This window comes from Macaca mulatta, chromosome 8 (genome assembly GCF_049350105.2).
Source record: "Macaca mulatta isolate MMU2019108-1 chromosome 8, T2T-MMU8v2.0, whole genome shotgun sequence".
Classification (NCBI taxonomy): Eukaryota; Metazoa; Chordata; class Mammalia; order Primates; family Cercopithecidae; genus Macaca; species Macaca mulatta.
Window position 1 is genome coordinate 32,803,141 of NC_133413.1, and position 21,718 is coordinate 32,824,858.

At 37.3% G+C, this 21,718-nt stretch overlaps 1 protein-coding gene across 2 annotated transcripts in view; it reads right to left on the reverse strand.

The window, feature by feature from the left end:
* Positions 1-21,133, reverse strand: part of PURG (purine rich element binding protein G) — a 37,384-nt gene extending 16,251 nt beyond the window's left edge. Inside the window, exons 1-2 of one of the 2 annotated variants that reach the window (XM_015145122.3) lie at positions 21,101-21,133; positions 19,941-20,810 (exon numbers count right to left, since the gene is read on the reverse strand). In XM_015145122.3, the coding sequence (XP_015000608.1) occupies positions 19,941-20,804 (864 nt within the window). In that variant the 5' untranslated portion in view covers positions 20,805-20,810; positions 21,101-21,133. Of the gene's footprint in view, positions 1-16,197; positions 20,811-21,100 lie in introns of those variants that run through there. The other variant, XM_015145121.3, reaches the window with a different exon arrangement.
* Positions 21,134-21,718: the final 585 nt, after the last annotated feature.

The window sequence follows — 21,718 nt, forward strand, 5'->3', positions numbered from 1 at the left end:
AGATTTGTCTGTTAAGTATTGTGATCCTGAAGCAACGAGATTTCAAAGACAAAACAGGAACAGGAATACTGGTGATTAAGTGAAAAGAGATGATTTAAGTAATCAGCCCAGCGCAAGGTTGAGAGGCGAATACAAAAGAGGAAGAAACAGTCTCTGCGTTTAAACTGAAATTCAAGTTAAGGAGATAGGATTTTTCATATGGGAAACTTAAGTTTAAAATATACTCTATCAAGTTTTAGGTTGTGTCTAAAAAAATCTCTTGGAACTGGAAGAATTGCCTATTTAAAACTTTTGTGTACAGGGCCAAAAGATAAGTCTTACTGATTATATATACAATATATCACAATCAACTAGTTTTTGTGTTAGTTCCAAGATAATTTATATGTTAAATTAAATGGCAGGGTAAAAAAGGGAACCGGGCAAATTAGGCAGAGAAGCGGCATACTGCAACACTGTAAAGTGGCCATAACTAAATATGAACTATGCCAAGAAGGAAAGGATGGTCAATAAATGTCAGATGAGAGATGAAACCAAGGAGAGTGGGAGGAAATGAGAAAAGGCCAAAGAAGAAAGTAGAAACTAACTTTAAGAGACGCTTCACTGACTTCAGGGATACAGAAATTGAAGGGGTTCTTAGAGATCGTCACTCTGATCCAATTTCCTCAATTTATGGATAAGCAAGCTGAGGTCCACAGAGGTTAAATGACTTGCCCCAGGCCCACCTAGAAGGCATAGATCCAAGGCTTCTGAAAGACAGTGCATCACCTCTGTACCACACTACTGCACACCATGAGGTCAGCGGCAAGACTGCAAGGATTTTTTAACACAATTTTCTGAATGATTGAAATAGTAGTCCAAATAATACACAACTAATTTTTTGGGGTTTATTATAGCATAGATATACTGAGTAATTTATCATTCACATTCACTTTATAGTTATTTTGTGACAAATTTCCTAATCATTTAGAATTGAGTTATTAAGAATCTAATTTAAGAATCAAGTTCTGTTTACCCAAGATTGATTTTTTCATATAAAATTTAAAACATTTGCATCAAATAAAATGTAGATTTTATTTAATATGCCTCAAGTCAGATGCAAATCACCTTAATAGAGGGCACTGCTTGAATTACAGCTTGGTATGTCATTAAATATAATACTTGGGTCTTTGAAAAAATGAGTCAAACAATAAATGGTGATCAACAAACCAAATCACAGTTACCTAGTGACCCAAAAACTTGCTTAAAGAGGAGTACAGTTGAATAACGCTTGAAGAACAATAATGCAAACTAACTTTAGTCATTATAAATCTTACAGGCATTCTTCATTCTAAGTAAGTTTAATATAATAATTGATATATTAGGTAAATATTTATTAAATAAAGGCTCAGAACTTGGGGAGTTTTCAGGCTGGAATTCATTGTACTATATAAAGGTTCCTGGCCAGGTGCCATGGCTCACTCCTGTAATCCCAGCACTTTGGGAGACTGAGGCAGGCGGATTATCTGAGGTCAAGAGTTTGAGACTAGCCTGGCCAACATGGTGAAACCCCGTCTCTACTAAAAATACAAAATTAGCCAGGCATGGTGATGGGCGCCTGTAATCCCAGTTATTCAGGAGGCTGAAGCAGGAGAATCACTTGAACCCAGGAAGTGGAGGTTGCAGTGAACCGAGGTCATGCCACTGCACTCCAGCCTGGGCAACAAAAGTGAAACTGTCTCAAAAAAAAGGTTCCTACTGGCAAAATATTAGTGTCCAGCTTAGGTTAGAAGCTGCAAATTGAGGGGAGGTTAAGTTCTGGCATCACGTGCTCTGACCAATGCATGACATTAAATAAACTTCTGTGATTTCGGGGTGATATGGTGATCAGTGAGGAAAGATCTTAAATAGTGAGGGGAACACTGAAAACAAAAAAAGGTAATTGCCTGGAACATTACTGAATCAGCTGCAACACAACACCTTCACTAAATCTTTTCAACTCAAGGAGTATTTTTTTCCCCCAGAAAATATTTCTAATTTTATAATGGAAATCAAAGAAAAAATGAGATTCAGTAATACCAATATGTTGCAGCAGATCATTAAAAAAATCTGAATTAGGCCAGGTGCCGTGGCTCAAGCCTGTAATCCCAGCACTTTGGGAGGCCGAGACGGGTGGATCATGAGGTCAGGAGATCGAGACCATCCTGGCTAACACGGTGAAACCCCGTCTCTACTAAAAAATACAAAAAAAACTAGCCGGGCAAGGTGGCGGGTGCCTGTAGTCCCAGCTACTCGGGAGGCTGAGGCAGGAGAATGGTGTGGACCCGGGAGGCGGAGCTTGCAGTGAGCTGAGATCCCACCACTGCACTCCAGCCTGGGAGACAGAGCGAGACTCCGTCTCAAAAAAAAATTTAAAAAAAAAAAAACTGAATTATTTCAGATTATGGAATTATTTAAAATGATTCAATACAAATAGCATTTGTGTGAAAAACTCATAAGGTAGCACTGATATAAATTGTTAAATTCATGAAACCAAGACTTAGTTATCATTATCCAAGAGTCATGATCAATCAGTTTTTGTGCTAGCTCTAAAATAATTTAGGCTAAGAAAAGAGAGATTTTTTTTCCCTATGGGAAGATCATAAGCAGCATACTCATAATTATAGCATTTTTGGTTATTTAGATGTATATTGCTTATAAGACTTTAAGCTTTTATTCATTTCTTTAAAAATTTTAATAACAGAGGAAGACAAACATTTCAAAAGAAAAACTTTTATAGAATAAGAGTTTAAAAAATGTATTGCTCAGGTTGAGTATTTTCTTACTGCCAAAGATTTTGAAAATAACATTTGAAACAGTTCATTTGCAGAAAAATACATTTTTATTTTTTACCTATTTCCTCCCAAATTGTGTTTCTAATAAGGTTGTTTAAAGGTAAACAGTTTTATACTGAATAAACAAAGATTATGAAATCATTTAGTAAACATTAATTTGTCAAATTCTAGAAAAACTTCCAATCTACTACTTACGTTATAATGTGTTATGTTAACACAGTCTTAGAATGTACACAGGAAAAAGCCAAGGAAATTCTAGGATTGAAGCCTAATTGCCCCAGTAACTCTAGCCTTAAACCTTCAACAAACAAATAAAATAACAAACCAGCCAGGAAGCATAAAGTGAGTTCCATAGGTCTCAAGAGGAATAAAGGCTTACCTCCCACTGTAAATCAGTGGAAAAGCTTCCAGGATAAAATACCTTCACTCAAAGATTATAAGTATATCTTATCTTAATACAAGCACAATTGCTTTGTAATTGTAAATCTTTTTGCATGTGAGAATTCTAACAATACAGGAGATAAAGTTTATACCTGGAGAGCTAAATAGCAATAACTGTAAACCCATTATGGATGGGAGAAGGGTTAAGAAAATATCTTGCTTAAAGAAAAGGTTGAGAAGAAAGCGTAATGGTAGTTGCCAGGCTTGGGGGAAAGGAAGACGGGGAGTTGTTTAATGGATATAGCTTTTCAGTTTTGGAGGACAAAAAAGTTCTGGAGATTGGTTGCATGACAAGGTGAATATACTTAACGCTATTGAACACAACATTACTGAACCCTTAGAAATGGTTAAGATGGTAAATTTTATGCTACGCATTTTTTTACCACAACTGAAAACAAACAAACAAACAAACAAACAAACAAAAAAACACGCAACCACCAGAAGTGAGGCATTCAAAGACTGACTAGATGGACTAAGGCAAATTTTTTCTATTCCTGATAAATGATAGGTTTATACTGTATATATATTTTAAAAAAAGAGGCTGAGAAATGTCATTTGAGACTTACAGGGTCAACTTTTGAGACTGAAAGACCAGTCGCCTGGCTCTAGAGACTCTGAATGTTTGGTTGTGAAATCCAGGGAGTATGAAACCAGTGGACTGATGTCAAGTAAGATCAGATAGACAGAACGTGAGTTTAGGAGGCGGGTGAGAAACTGGCATTTCCAGGAATCACTGCCCAGAAAGCTGGCCAATACGATAGTATATAAAATCTTAAACACCTGGATTTATGCATTTAGCTTCTCTGTGTTTAAAGTGAGCCCTGGCCGGGTGCAGTGCCTGACGCCTGTAATCCCAACACTTTGGGAGGCTGAGGTGGGAGAAATGCTTGAGCCCAGGACTTTAACACCAGCTGGGGCAACATAAAGAGATGCTGTCACTACAAAAAATACAAAAATTAGCCAGGCATGGTGGCATGCACCTTTGGTCCCAGCTACTCAGGAGGTTGAGGCAGGAGAATGGCGTGATGCCGGGAGGCGGAGCTTGCAGTGAGATCGTGTCACTGCACTCCAGCCAGGGGGACAGAGTGAGACTCCATCTCAAAAAACAAACAAACAAACAAACAACAACAAAAACAAACAAGCAAAGCAAACCAAGGCTGGGCGCAGTAGCTCACACCTGTAATTCTAGCACTTGGGAGGCCAAGGCGGGCAGGTCACCTGAGGCTAGGAGTCTGAGACCAGCCTGGCCAACATGGTGAAACCCTGTCTCTAAAAAATACAAAAATTAGCCAGGCATGGTGGCACATGCCTGTAGTCCCAGCCACTCAGGAGGCTGAGGCATGAGAATCACTTAAACCTGGGAGGTGGAGGTTGCAGTGAGCTGAGATCGCACCACTGCACCCCAGCCTGAGCAACAGAGTGAGTCTCTGTCTCAAAAATAAATAAATAAATAGGCAGATAAATAAATATATAAAATAAAGTGAGCCCCAGATACTACTTATTAATATTGTAACCAAAAAATCATCATCCCATGGTGTTATGACTGAGAGTATTTAAAATTTAAGCAATTTCTGTTGGAAAAATGATATGGAAGAAAGAATGCAAGTCTAACAAGAAATAAACAAAAAAAGAATGCAAGTCCACAGTCTAAGTCAATGACAAAGAGGGGCTTCCAGACCACTTGTATCAGAATGAGTAAGACAACGAAAAATGCCAATTTCTGAACCCCTGTCTTGAACCAATCAAATCAGAATATCCGAGGATGGGGACCAAACCTATATTTTTATTTAATACACCTGCACACTAATATTTGAGAATCACTGGACTAAATTTTAAAGGATGCAACTGCTGTCATTTTAATGGGGGTCAGAACTCATTAGAAGCAAATGTAGAGTTTAATACTTAAGAGTGTCTTTGATGACATCATCATGGCCATCATTCTTCTAGTTTCTCAGAGGCATAGTGGAGATGCTCTGCTCTTTTAAAGGAGAGACGATCAAAAGAAAAAAAGAAAAAAGGAAAGAGATTTCAAACAATCTCTTTCACATATTAGAAGAGACACATTCCAGGTGAGTCACATGGTAGTTTGTGCTGCAACTGCCAGCTATCTGGCTAAGCTAGAAATTTTTAGAGCTACAATGAGAACTTTCACGTCTCTAAAGCAGGAATGACAAATAGCAAATACTTGGCATGAATGCTGTTTTTTCCCTCTCCCTGTAGATATGAACACAGCACTTTAGGGCAGCCAATCAATTGTAGATACAAGCGAGATGAAACCAATTTGCCACTACTTCTTGAGGGACAAGAAAAAGGTGAATAGGATTGGGATCTCTTTTAAAATTTTTTACATATATGTAAAAAATTGTATATATATGCATGTGCAATATATATGTTTAACATATATTACACATACTCTCTATAAGAGAGACTATATATCCATATCTATTATATATAACATGTATGTAATATTTATGTGGAGGACTAAAATTTGCTTAGCCAAATATTTAGAAATGTGCAATATAGTTTATAGATGTTTGTGTGATAACATCTAAACCACTCAGATCTCTCCATAAAAGCTACTATTTGCCCACTTGAAATCTGGAAATGTTACAGTATCACAAGAAAGCAGAGATGATTAGAAGAAGTAACACGAAAAAAGTGGACAGTACCGGGAGAATCGAGTTTCATATGAATTAACAGGGTCCTGAATTTAGATATGATTGCATTTGTAACAATAACGAACTTACTTGGAAACTTGTTTAAAGCAAAAAATTTAAGATGAAATTAGCAAACGATGTTGCTTCTTTCCACCTGAATTGAGCAGTGCAAGAAAAAATGCAGAAAGATATTACAGATGTTTCGACTTTTAAACAGAATTTAATCTGAATTTTTATAAAGAAAAAATTTGATAATATCCAATAATTTGGTTTTCCAATTTACCCTAATGGCTTTTATGTCTTTCTAAATAAATCTATAGCAGGTACTTTTGAAATAGCACTACAAATACTAAATTTATTCCTTCATACAATCTTTTTTGAAAAAAGACTGAAAGTGAAAAGTTTCTTTGAAAATTATAAAAGGTAGACTTAATCTTGCAGAATAAATTTCATAAATACTATTTAACTAGTCATTTAATTAATAAAGTTCATGAAAATTTAAAACCTAGTTCTTATGTTGTTCTGCAATAACAAAGGATGGGAAGAAGGACTTTTTTCTTTATATGTTTTCACAATAATATTAGAAAATTTGAAATCACACTTCTTTATCCAAACCAGTAAATTAACAGAAGGCCCTGAAGGCAAAAGTTCCAATGATTATTTCCAATAAATTCTGAATCCCTTGGAGTGGAGAAGAATCTTTGAGCCATAACAATTCACCTTTTCTGATTTTTTAATTCCCTTTATGCATCCCACATTCAGTGCGTGCCTAGTCTCTACCTTAAATAATTCCAGGAGCAGAGAAGTCACGCAATCCTTAAAGTTTGCCCTAATGTTGAGCTGAAGTCTACTATAAATTTATTCTGCCTGAAGCCTACTCAAAGTATAATTCTAACACTTAATTTTTTAAATCTAAAATGTATCTTGTAGCCATAATACAAATGAATAGAGAATTCTTAAAAAAGTTACATTACCTATAATGATCCATTTGAGTTTGTGACTATCTCTGTTATGTCAGCAGTTAGTTAATCATTTTCACAATTAGGAACTAATTCAGTGTTCTGGAGTGCTAATCATTCAAAGGTAGTAGCTGTTAAGAGAAGTCAATGAACTTGCAGAACTGCCAAATGTCTACGTATGAATTAATTTAATACTTCAATAGGATGTAATCCACTAGAATGATAGCATTAAGGTTTATATACAGTTATAGATATTATATAGATTTCAATACAAATATGGTTTTATTATTGGGAGGCCAAGGCGGGCGGACCATGAGGTCAGGAGATCGAGACCATCCTGGCTAACACGGTGAAACCCCATCTCTACTAAAAAATAGAAAAAATTAGCTGGGTGTGGTGGCGGGCGCCTGTAGTCCCAGCTACTCGGGAGGCTGAGGCAGGAGAATTGCGTAAACCCAGGAGGCACAGCTTGCAGTGAGCCAAAATTGCACCACTGCACTCCAGCCTGGGCGACACAGTGAGACCCCATCTCAAAAAAATATGGTTTTATTAATTTTGATCAACATATTAATTATAGTACAGAATATCTACAAGGTTGGCAAGCATAGAATAAATTATTTAAAAATATGTTAGTTATAGAAAGTGGGCTCAATGAGTGTTCAGGTGAAACACCTCTAATTTTTTTTCTTTTTTGATAGGGAGTCTTGCTCTGTTGCCCAGGCTGGAGTGGAGTGGGGCAATCTTGGCTCACTGCAACCTCCACCTCCTGGGTTCAAGTGATTCTCTTGCCTTAGCCTCCGGAGTAGCTGGAATTACAGGAGCCTGCCTACATGCCTGGCTAATTTTTGTATTTTAGTAGAGATGGGGTTTCACTATGTAGGTCAAACTGATCTCGAACTCCTGACCTCACATGATCTGCTTGCCTCCACTTCCTAACGTGTTGGGATTACAGGTGTGAGCCACTGGGCCCAGCCAATATCTCTAATTTTAAAGCAATGAGTTCAATTGTTAATCTAAAGAAAAGTACTGTAGGCCGGGAGTGGTGGCTCATGCCTGTAATCCCACCACTTTGGGAGGCCAAAGCGGGCAGATCACCTGAGGTCAGGAGTTCGAGACCAGCCTGGCCAACATGGCAAAACCCTGTTTCTACTAACAATACAAAAATTAGCTGGGAGTGGTGGCACACGCCTGTAATCCCAGCTACTCAGGAGGCTGAGGCTGGAGAATTGCTTGAACCTGGGAGGCAGAGATTGCAGACAAAAAAAGGTACTGTAAACACACTACAGTATATAGTTCCTCCATTCTATACGTACAGAGAGTATACATGAAGATGGTAAAAACACTACACGCTTTTAGAGGAAATTAGTATATTTCTCACCATTTATATATCTTAAGACATAATCAGCATTTTAAGCTCTAGCCTTTAAATTCTGTTTACTTAGCTTATTCTAGTAATTATGAACCATTTGAGCTACATGATGTATGTTGCAAAATGGAAAACTAAGGGACTAAATTAATTCCAAGATCTTGCAAGTCCTAATATTTAATAGTCATTAAACTTGTATTAATAATTCTTAAGTAGATAAATTGTTCACTTTGCTTTACCAAGATTTATATACCATAATTACATAATAAATTAAAAATATGCATCAGTCTCCATATATTTAAAAGCTGAGCTTTTCACATGAGGTTTCATAACTGTTAATTCCTATCTGATTTTTCTCAAGATAGCTGTTGAAAAAGGAGAGGGAATCAGAAAGGTTATTAAAAAGACAAGAAAATAATTTTTTCCAAAACCATGGTCAACTTATTTAAAAAGTTGCTTGTTTCAAGATTTGTAAGCTTGTCAAGGCAGAAGGAGTAGCTCTCAGAGTCTCTTCTTTCTACCCAGATACCCTAGTTGTTTTGACTGAGTTTTTCCATCACTATCTTTTGTAGCTAAGGTAAAAATCTCATCAGCTAAGAGCAATGTGGTTCTTAGAGTGCGGTCCCCCTAGATCATAGCATCCACTCTTCTCGGGGCTGTTAGAATTTCACATTCTTGGTCCTCTCCCCACCCTACCAGTCCTACTGAATAGAAACTCTGAGCTGGGGCCAGCAATCTGTGGTTTAACAAACCACTGAGGTGATTTGTATTCACACTGAAGTTTGAAAATTAGTGCCCTATAGTAATGGGGAAAAATATGTATCTGTAAATGAAGCAATTATCTGTTTATTCCACTGGAATTAAGAGAAAGAGGAGGAAATTTGGTAATTAAATATGAAAATGAGAGGAATGATGTAGGGAGGACTATGGCAGGAAAAGTTGTGAGACATCAATAAGATGGCAGGAAAAAGTTGTAAGAAATCAATAAAACTTCCAAAAATACTGGTAAGATTTATTTTGAAACTAAGATAACCAGTTGTTTTTGGTTCATGAAAATGAAATTGTAGACCCATGGTGAATAGTAATTTGCCTCCTCTCTGCCCCTAGGGATGAGACTGTGAAGCTCTTCCACATTCTTGTGATCTGATCCCTTTAAAAAATTATGACATTTATTGGAAATAGTTGATCAGGATTAGAGGTTTTATCTGTAAACTAAAGATCAAATAACTTGTATGTATTAGCACCAACTTTAACCAACGGAATCCTCACATAAGCCAAGCGTCTCTTTGGTGAGACTAGTCCCACATATGGGGGATGGTTTTGGATAAAATAATTCCTAGTAAGCTGAGGCAGATGTATAGTGGCGACCGGGGATAGACTGTGCTTTATTAGAGTTGGAAGGATCAGCTTCATAGGAAGTCTGAAAGGCAGTTTGGCCTAACTGAATGGGCACAATCTTTGGCTTTGGTGTAAATTTGCGTTCAAATACATTAATTCTGAAATTCCGAACCAGTTTAAAAACCTCTGGAAAATCATATGAAAATGAAAATGGGGATGATAATAGGGTTGTTATAAGGATTAGGAATAGTAGTTATAAGGGGCCCAGCTATGTCTAGTATACAGTGGGTGGTCAATAAGTAATAGTTATTACTACTAATAAATCTTAATCAACTCTTCCTTTTCTTACCACCTTCTCTATTAAAATGGTCATGGTGAAGCTTCTCTAGGGACCAAATTCATTTCTTTTCTTTTCTTTTTTTTTGAGATGGTATGTCACTCTGTTGCTCAGGCGGGAGTGCAGTGGTGCCATCTCAGCTCACTGCAACCTCCGCCTCCTGGGTTCAAGCGATTCTCCTGTCTCAGCCTTCTGAGTAGCTGGGTTTACAGGAGTGCACCACCAAGCCTGGCTAATTTTGGTATTTTTAGTAGAGAAGGGGTTTCACCATGTTGGTCAGGCTGATCTTGAACTCCTGACCTCAAGTGATCCACCCGCATTGGCCTCCCAAAGTGCTGGGATTACAGGCATGAGCCACCACGCACGCTCAGCCTAAATTCATTTCTGAAATTACCTGTCAGTCACGCTAGTAAAAAATATTTTTCTGAAGATGCACTGTGTGTTGAAAAGTTGGAGTAACTGACCTTTCAGTTCATGTCATCCCAAGTCAAATTGGTTTTCTATTCATCTTAAACTCTTATATAGAAACATGGCAAGAGTGTGGAGAATAGTTCAGTGAAGTAGTAGCCCTTCTTTCTTAGAGTCTATAGATCTAGCCACAGGGCAATTTCTAGATTTTCAAAGAGCAGCTCTGGTCTCTATTGTGTTTCAATTGTCTTCTGAACAAATAAATAGGATGGAGTGGGTCCATGTGATAGTGAACGAAATTAATGCCCTTACCCACTTCCAATAGGGTACAGTGTGCAGGAGGGAAGAAGGAAAGAGGATTATAATGAATGGAATTTTAGAATTCTATTTTTACAACTGTATAACATGAGATGCCCTTTTTGGCACATTTACTAAGCAGCAAAAGATTTTGTTCTATTGAAATTCTAGACTGACAAATCACTGGAATAAATCACATTGATAGTTTGAAGAACTTAGAAATAAAATACAGTAGTCTCTGAAGTAAATTAGCAAACGATAAGGAATGTTGAGAATTTAGGTGTCTGTATATATCTTTATTCTTATTCCTACATCATTTTCCTATGGTTCTGTTGTTTTATTTTGCTCAGTAGTTTTGGCACATAGGTGAGTTCTTTTGGTAAAGTTGCTTAGAATATCTGATGGGAAGCTGAGGAAAGTTTCTACAAAATGGCACTTCTGTAGAAAGTATTCTCTCAAATCCCACTTAGATTTCAAACACCACTGAAAAAGAAGCAATCAAGGATTTAAAATGTATCTGCTATTTTGAGGAGAGGGAGGAGAAAAGACAGAAAACATTTTCTAACAACAGCCAATTCATTCTATAGAATTTGTTGAAAACAGACCAACCAAATTGCAATTTTGAACCACCACCAGGGCAAAGATTAGTTATCATATGGAATGTTTCCGTAATGGAATTTATGTGCACAGAAACTTTTGAAATTAGCAAAATACACATGCATATGCACTTCAAAATACACTTAAGTTACTCCTAAATGGAGTCTTTGATAAACAGGCACCAGAAGAGAGGTCTAGGGAGAAATGGGTCACTCTTTTTTAATCCTCTCCACTGGCAGTGGTGGGGCACTGCATAGTTGAGGACTGGGGTTCTTAAATACATGCTTCTTTGCTTAAATACATACACTCCAGCCTGGGTGACAGAGTGAGACTCCATCTCAAAAAAAAAAACAAAATAGTAATAATAAATAAGTAAATAAATAAATAAATGCTTCTAAGACAAAAACCTTGTGTGCTGCTTCTTCTCTCTTCCAATCACCATCCTTTGACGTTTCTTAAGGCTAAAAAAACCCCCCAAACCATTAGATGGTTAACCTTTGCATACCATACTAGTTACAGGTCCTCTAAAACAGAACCATACTGTTCACAGGTCAGTATCCTTCCCGAAGGTCTTTGTCAGACATCATTATTTCTAGCATAGGATATTCGACAGGATCAACAAGAAGGAATTGAAGACAGTAGGGACCACTACCATGACAGCTGCAGTATTATTTGGCAATGTGATTTATGGTTATTTTAGGAACAATGGCATTTCAGGAAGTGATATTCATCTGTAAAATTCCTTTGCCATGCAGAATATAAAAAATGATTACAGAATATTCAGAAACAAGCAATGCTCCTTCCAAATAATGAGATATTGGATATAATAAAGAGATGGGACATAATCAATATTTAAAAAATATTTCTTTTAAAAAATTAAAGTTTAGGGTAGTTATGTAGTTAGTGTACAACAACTTGGTCTTAATAAGGACTAGAAACAAAATTTTATTTTGCGTGGCTAAAGAAATACATACATATTATAAAACTGACATTTTTTGCATTGTTCCGTTGGGTATCACCACAGGTTGCTGCATCATTATAGTTGTTTTTAATGTAAACAGATAAACTCTCACACTTCCCAACTCTGGTATTATCCATCTATTTTTCCTTTCACAGTCCACTGATACAGAATTTTAAATGTTTAGAGTAGGAGGGAACCTTAGCTTCCAGCACAATGCTATTCATCTTTCACATGAGGAAATCATCCAACAGAAGTTGAGTGATTTACTCAGGGTCAGGCCACACCTTGGCAGAATTAATCTTATTATTCTTTCTCAAATGCTTTTTTAAAGGTTAACAGAGATTGAGTTCTGACAATGACTTATTTCTCTTAGATGAATTTTGTTATGGACAGGCAAAATAATCAGCCACTGTATTTCTCTTTTCTATTTCTTCTTTTCTGTTTGCTACCTCTAGGCAACAACCCATCGAATCCACAACAAAATCCTGAAGATTTCTGTATTATCCAAGAGAATCATTTTCTTTAAGAAAAATAAAATAATAAATATGTTTTGAATATAAAAGTTTCTGATAAAATAAATCCTGACTTTAATCAGATCAAATAAGATAATCAGATTTATACCATTATTTTGATAAAGACAAAAAAACCAACATAAGCTTTTTTCCCCCAATCTTACACTTTGAGCAACTCTTTTAAATACTATAAACACTTTTCATTAGGGACTATTTTTCCCTTTCCCTAGGAAAATGAAAACCGAACAGAACAATTTTTTGCAAAAATTAAGTTTAAGAGGGTAAAGTGTGAAGACAGAGAACTGCTACTTAATCATAAATAAGTTAACAATATTAAACAGGAAAGTATATATTTCATTTAAATGAGTTTTTCTTCTTCATATTCGTATCACAAAGTAACTTCACTATAGCAGCACTAATTCATTATGTTTTTATTTAGTGGTGGATGTCACTGGCCCCAATAAAAATATGTAATTTTTCATAAGAAATATTCAAAAGAACATAAAGTTTGAAAAATATAATTTACCAGAAAGCACCAACATGGGAAACTCTTCAATTAAGGATGGGAAATTATTAATATTTTTCAGCCTAAGTTTAAGCAAAATTCATTCCTAAAGATGAATTTTTAATGAATTTTATAATGAATTATTCAGCATGAAAATAAAGGGAGCAAACTCTTTTATGCTTTTAAAATATGTTTAAGAGGATCTTATCTTTTAACACCTCTCTCATTTTGTAAACAGGACATTATGCTACCAAATATAGAGTTATTATTCTAAAGTTTAAAGCAATGCTTTAAATTTGTAAACCTTATGACATGTTCATAAAATTCATGGATACCAATCCATGAGAAAAAATTCTTCTTCCTCAACCCACATTTTAAAAGATATTTACAATTGTATTGGATCTTTTACTCTGGTTGCTTTAATTCATAATTAGATAGCATCTTTCAGGACTCAAGTATGGGATCTTCCATTTTTCAGATAATTTTTTCTTGGTGGTCAATAGAAAAGTCATATCAAAATGCACTCTTGATGGGAATGAAATGAGAATTATGATTTTGGGGGAGGAGTGCTCACAAAACTATTAAAGCAGCTTTGTTTATGTTTATAGGAATAGTAATAATGCTAACTTCATTAAAAATTATATTGACCATTTCATATTCTTCCAGCAGAGAGTGGAGACAGTTTAGCTGTACTTGTAACCTCATAGCACCCCAATTTTTACTCATTCCCCAAATCATCTCAGCACCTTTGGTCCCAAGACTACTGACAGACTTTTGGTCCTTCAGTGAAAAATCAAAGCTTTAAACAATCGGGTCTAGAGTTACCTATTTGCTTAAACTTGGATTTGATGAGGTTGCTAAATGAACGTTATACCTTTCTCATAAAGATAAAGGCTTCATGTTAATAAAGTATTTCAAAAGAATTATAACATACCTTTTCACTAAGTTCTGATACTCATTTGCTTTTATAATGGCAAGGTCTTTGGATAAAGATAATAGTAACAGAATTAGTAAAAATTGAAAGTGATACTTTATTAAAGCTTTTAAATATGGGTGTTTTTCATTAGAGAACACAGTTTAAGATAACACTTGGTTAAATTATTTAATATCCTGGCACTCCTGAACTGCATTACTTCAGGAAAAAGACTAATATATTTGTGAGGGGAATATAGGAAGGCAAGATGGCTAGGAAGAGGGAAGGGAAACTAGTAGGATAAACTGAATATTTGTATATTTAAAATACACATATATTTGCATTTTAAGTAAATACCAATGGGATTCATTCAAAATTTCCTTGATATTTCCTTGGTATAGTAATATATTTCAAATTAAGTGATATGTTAACTAGCTCAAGTATGATATCTAAGGTAAAAAAAAGTCACTTAAAATGACAGATCTGAAATTGAACCTACTAGGTACAAGATAGTATATATAATACGTTTTCATCTGTATGTTTTTAAAAAGAATATATATATATATAAAATACACATATACTTATATATGCAGAGTAACCCTAGAAGGATACACAAGAAATTGCTAACATTGGTTGCTACTTTTCACCCTCTACCCATCTGTACTGTTTCCATTTTGTACTATGTGTATGTTTTTCCCCATTCAAAAATAGTGATTAAAATCTCATTACCAAAATAAATTTAAATGATTTAAAATAGCATGTCAAATTAATAACAACTATGGATTTTTTCCACTATACATGAAAATATATACTTATACATATATTATTTTTCTAAGCTCTACCTACTAAATTTGGGTATATTTTCTTTATGACAGAGTTACTGTAATCTGAAAACCCAATTTTCACATGATATTAAGTTGGGAAAAGCACATTTTCCCTGAACTTCATTGCTACAGTATGGTGGACTATGGGTTGTATCAACAGCATGTTATCATACTTACTCTCTTTCTCTGATGGGCTAGCCATTAGCCACCATTTCTCTTTGAAATTCAAGAAACATTTAAGGAAATTTCAGAAGGATTTTAAGATCCTTTTCAGGCAGTGATAAATATTACACCTGTATTATTCTGTAGGCATAGAATCAATGTTAACTCCTCTTTGTATGTTGTCAAAGATGTTTGGTATTTTAGTAAAGACAGACTTCAAACTAAGTGGTGACTAAGCAAACCCCTTACATAAAGCTTTGAATAGGAGTTCATAAATAGTTCCAATGAAAAACATTTGGAGATAAGCAGGAAAAAAAGCTCACACTTATGAAAAAATTATTTTCAGAAAACCACTTAAAATTCAAATTAAGTCCTATTCATTTAAATATTAATATATACCACAAACCCAAATTTAAAGGAATGATAATACATACATCAGCTTTCAATGGTAGCTGCTTATTTAAAATGAGCATCTGAGGGTGTATTCCAATTTCATCCTCTTCAAATTGTGCAGCTCAGATAAATGTTTATTTTATGGAAAATATTTGCAAAATTACAATATAAATACATGATTATATTAAGGTAGGATGACTATATAATGTATTCTTATCTATAGATATAAAATGAACGCAGTAAATATAGCACACTCTTGATGAATTGTTAGTACACAGTGTTTCTCAGTAAAGTATTATTAAGTAACAGTTATCTAGTTTTCAAATGTACATCTTAAGAAGCTTTTAAGATGGAAGGATACACTAAATCTCCCAATACCCTTTTTAGTTGGTGAAGGTTAGTACTTCTGTGAATTCTGAGATATCATATTTGTGTTAGTGACTGTTCATAGGTTCCTTGCATTTCCTTAACTTGAAACCTTATTTCTTTAGTCTGAGTGATCTTTAAATAATGCCACATCAGCTAACCACACTTTTAATTTGAGTATAATATTATGTACTGCATATTTATTCATTACTTAAACATATATCAACAATGAAACAATGATTGAAAAAAATTTGGTCTGGACAAATTCCCCAAATTAACTGTCAGGGCATTATGGGGAATCTCAACTAAATACAGTCTCAACTGTAATACGAATTTGGGTTGGAAATAGTATTTTATTTATTCTAGTTCTTAAGACACCAAATGTGAACTCTACTTTAAAATTATTTGTTAAATATACTGGGATTTGTTTCAAAAGCATCTTCTACCCTTCTCCATTATACTGATTTAATGGAAACCTGTTACAACAACAGTTCCAACACAAACATATGCATGCAAGAGATCACCTTATAGATTCTAGCTACATAGTTATTGAAACACATCCCACCTGTCAAGTGGCATAAATGTACATCTTCTATATACAAAAGGTAAAGTGCATTATTAAATTAGTGAACTGACAGATTGTCTGCCTGGACCATATAGCTTTCAAATAGACAAATGTGAAATTCTCCTATCAGAACCAATTATTTCAAGAGGTTCCAACTAGCTTTTCCACCCTGTCATTTATTTTTTTGGCCATGCTCTTTAGTGCAAATAAGCTTGTGTTTGACTCAAGTTTCAGGGACATGGCAGTTTGGGGTTTTAATAAGGAAAATTATAAAATGTAGCAGAACTTTAATATCTTTATAATACATTGCATCTTTTGCATATAAGCAACAGATTAGTGCTGCTTTCAATTGCTAGGAGCACACTGCCAACTATCAAGAGGAACCCGTTTCCAAATTTCATACTATTAGCTTATATTACTACAGTTTTGAGCCTGCACCACATTATGCTTGGATTATTATGTGCAAACATCATCAGTGTTTTAGAATTATACAGTGAACTAGTACTTTTGGTTACTAACTTTCATGCTCATTTTTTAACTTCTAACTTCCAGTTGCCTTAAGAGTTTAATGTCTTCAAGGCAGGGTTTCTGTTATTTTGAAGGATACCATGAACACTTGCAGCTCCATGTATGTTACAAATGACAATAAATAAAGTGAATATTGCACAGATAAGAATAGTAGCTTATTTTATAAGATACATGGCAATACATGTCCTAAGACCAGAGTTTTGAACTGGATCATATTTAATTATGGCTAATGAATTCTTGGGAATTTTAAGTATCAAAAAATCATAGCATCTTCTCATTTTTCAATGATTATGAAAAAAATGAAACAAAAGGACTGGCAGAAGGCTTAATAATTTTAGAGTATATTCAATTGCCAGTATATATGCATCTATTTAATCTGCAGCTTTGAGATGGTAAAAACTTTGAACTATACATACAAGGTAGAAAATCTGGCTGCTTAACTAATTCTTTACTTAAATAATTAATGGAAAACTAAATTTAATAGTGTTTATATACAATGAGTTAAAGATATTTATCTTTAAGTCTGACATGGTATTGTATGTATGTATACACACACATATATGCATATACATATATGTGTGTGTATATATATAGATATAGACACATACTCAAATCTTATCAGACCCAAAAGGTAAAAGGAAATCATTTAGACCTAATGGATATAAATATTTTAGAAAGGAAGACTTTAAGAGAGAGTATACACTCATAGCAATAGCGATAGGAACAATCAAATACTAGAATATTCACAGCTCCAGTTTGCCAAAATCTGACAGGTTGATTATTATTAATAGGCACTATGATGGGCAGCAATAACAATCAGTAGTACAGTAATTCAAGTGCACATCACTCCTTCATAGACCAAAAACTACTTTTTTTAGCAAGCCTACATAGTTATTTTACAGTTAGGACTGTTTAAAAATCCTTGCTACTTTTAGAGTCTCAACACCCACCATGTGCTATTAGCTCTAGTACTAACATTATCTCCTAACCTTCAGTTGTTCTATAGTGATCCAGATGGTCCACAGTTATAATGAACTAATGAGATTCCTTCACGCTACTAGAGGAAATGTGAAATACGATCTGTAAACCAACACCAGTATATATGTCGGGGTTACTGATTGCTTGTTCTTAAGTAACATAAACCAATGAAATTAATTTTTTTAATTCATACCATCAAGTTTTCTTAGTGACCTCAGGTAAATGTACTGGGGGACAAACCTCTGGAAGAAAAAAATTGCTGATATAATTTTAAATTACTTTTGGCATATAAAAGAAGAGCTACATTCTGATTTGAATCCATGCAGCCAGCTCTCATCAATGAGAGTAATATTTGGGGGTTGAAATCAGTGTTCTGGCTCTTAAATATGATTAGATGGACTTACTGTGTAGGAGGTGAATAAAGCCAAGATAAAAGACAATAATTTCATTCAGAAGAAGATATAGCTGAATAGATGTAATTTCAGTCAGTTAATACAGGATGGGTTGGTACACATATAACACTATACCCACTTGTTTAAAAAATTGCTTAGGTGTTGAAAAATTGCTGTGGCACTTCCTGGAAAGTAATTTTTAATACAGGTAAATGGGTGAGTCTTGTGTAAAGTCAGAAAGAGCACCTTGGAAAATGCCTGAATTTTCCTTTCAAATATATTTATAACCAATCTTCAAATAATATTTTTCTCAGACTGGAAATTTGTATTCTAAATTCTTTTTAGAAAAAAAAAATCCCCACCCCCTCCGGAATTAAAACACCTGTAAAATTCAGGTTTATACTGGAAGTGTTGACATGGTTTTAAGGGTAGCAATTGCAAAAGTGCTACTAAAATATATTATTACAGGTATATTTTTATATCAGTTAATTGGTGCACCAACCCTTCTGGAATAGTGTTAAAGAAGAAGCATAAAGTATAACACCTTGAGTCCATGATCTATTTTGGGGAAGAAACCTCTCGCAATCTTCAAATTAGCATGAAAAGCTAAAACACCAAGATTTCCATAGCAAAGCCATTGGATGAAGCCTCCCACTCAATGTGGCATAAAAGTAATTCCTGAAACTTTGGAAAGTCAATAAAAACATAAAGAACATTAAGTAGAGGTAAAGAAGGGATTGTAACTAAACTTAGAATAACCAATTAAAACTCTCCCATGGCTTTGATATGGTAACTATAAAATGTAGGGTTACCACAAAGTTTGAAATTATAGAACACTATAGTATTCTTAAGAAATATTATGACACTGTATTTTTAAGGTTTAATTAGATAAGATTTGATCCTTTGATGGTATAAATATTCAGTTATCCAATGGACAATATACATCTACTTGTCCTTTTATAAGTAAATATATTTATATATACTGGAGGTCAATATCTGTTTCTGTGGTAACTGCCCTACAGGTAAGCTTAGCAGCTTTTAATGAAGTGGGATTGAAATACTTTTAGGGGAATTTGTTAAATAGAAAGTCACACTTCCATTTAAGTATATGTATCTTTTTTCAGGATTATGTCATAGTGCAATGTAAATCTTAGTTATGGTATTTAGAATGTCAGAATGTCACATTTTGTGCTGATTTGCATACTTCAATAGTCTGGAGCAGTTGAAGCAGCTAAACTATTTAGCTCTGGGAAGGTTGGAATTCCCGTAAGAATTATAGTGATCTATGTGTAACATAACATGAGAATCAGACTTCTTGAAGTATCAACTACTAGAGGTATTACTAGTAACAACGGGCCAAAAAAGAGGAAAAACTTCTTCAAAGGATAATGGATCAGTACTTTTAGCCAATTTGTGATTTTAAATTTTGCCTGATGGAGTTCAATTTCACTCTAGTCGAGGCATTCTTGTTCTTCACCACTGGCCTTTCTGCCATCCATTCTCTTTTCTTTATGGCTGTTGCAAATTTTCCTCATCTCTTCTTCATACTTGATAAAATTCTCCCCAAACCTTGTCCAAGCTTTGAATGGAACAGTAATAGTATTACGGTAAGGTGGTCTCACCTCACTTACCTTCAGGAAAATTCCATATTTATTAGAGCCCACATCAAAGTAGAACCTTTTATTGTCCACTCTGAAAGAAGTCCCCTCTGGGAGTTCTAGTGGGTCATCGTCTCCACCTCTTCGTTCTTCTATGTCTCCTTCGCCATAGTCTTCAATCAGCTGAACCAGGGCATCACGAAACTCAATCATTCCTTGTGCTGGGAGGACAATAGTCTGTTCTTGGCCCAAACTGTGGCCAAAATAACCTATCATGCCAGTCCCCCGCATCATCGTTTGTCTAATCCGTAGGAAGCGACCCCGCTGATTTTCCTTTAGGTCTAGGTAATATTTCCTATTGTCCCTCTCGATATAGTCTGTTTTCAGGACACTGTGAGGATGCTCTTCAGACCCCACCGAGACTGGTGGGGAGGGTGCCGAGTGCTTCTGTCTCCTCCTGGAGCCTTGCTCTTTGCTGTGGCCATGCTCTTGCCGGTGGCCTTTCAGGCCCAGGTGGGCATAGTGCTCGATGAAGTCCCCTAGACAGTCCTTCAGCTCCGCTGCCACAGACAGGGAGAGGGTCAGTTTACTCTTTCTGATGTTGTCCTGCCGGCCTCTCCCTATCCAGACTTCGGCTATCTTTAGGAAGCGGCCCCGGGAGCTTTGCTTCACGTCTAGGTAAAACCTCTTTTTCTGGATGTCCACTCGTTTGGAGGCCAGCTCCTGGATTTCGGCTGCGCCCCCGGCCTGATTAGGGGTGGCTGAGGCCGCGTAGTGGGGGTAGTGGGAGTGCTGGGCCTGGGGATAGAGTCTACTCTTGCTTAGGCCAGAGCCCCCTACATTCTTGCCTCCGCGGCCGCGGCCGCCGCCGCCTCCCCTTCGCCTGGCTCTTTCCATCTTCAGCTGCAAGTGACAAACAGACACACGGGGTGGGGTGGGGGAGGGGTGTTGAGAACAATCGCAGACGCCCCTCGGCCTGGCCGCCCCCGCCGCCGCCCGCGACCCCCACGCCCGGCCCGGCTCCCCCGGCGCCGCAGCGCGGGGCTCCAGCTCCTGCCGGCCGGTTGGCGGCCGCCGCTCCGGCTCTGCCCGCGCTCCCCGCATCCCTCTGCCGCCCCCGGGGCCGCTCCCGCACGCCGCCGCCGCCCGTCCCGCGTTCCGCGACCCCGGGTCCCCAGCCGGCGGGCACTCACATCATCTCTGCCATCACCGCCGCCGCCGATGCCCTTCACGACCACCGCCGCCGCCGCCGCCAGCTCTCGGCCCCTCTGCTGCAGCCGCCGCAGCCGCCGCCCCCCGCCTCCTCCCCCGCCGCCGCCGCTCGCACTGCCCCCCGCCGGAGCAGCCGGGCAGGGGCATCGCCCGCGGCGCCCACCGCCGCCGCCCCTCCTGCGGCCGCTGCGGGGGCCGCTGCCGGGCTTCGGACACCGGCCCCACACCCGCCAGGAGGGGAGGGGAGGGGAGGGGAGGCGGGGAGAGCGACGGCGGGGTCGGGCGATGGACCCCGCCTCCCCCGGCACAGGCGGCTGAGGGGAAGAGGGGGTCTCCGCTCTTCCTCAGTGCACGCCCTGACGGAAGCCCGGTGTGTGGGGAGCAACGGGAGTGCGAGGGGACTGGACAGTTGTGAAGAGGTGCGAACGAGGACCAGGTAGAGGGAGTGTTCTCACTTCTCCGGATTCCACCGGGATGCGGGACTCTGGCGGCCCAGCGGCACCTGCAAGGAGACTACACTTCCCGAGGAGCTCAGCGGCAGTGAGGGCCTCCGCGCATGCGTACCGCGGCGCGCTGGGCGGGGCTGGATGGGCTGTGGT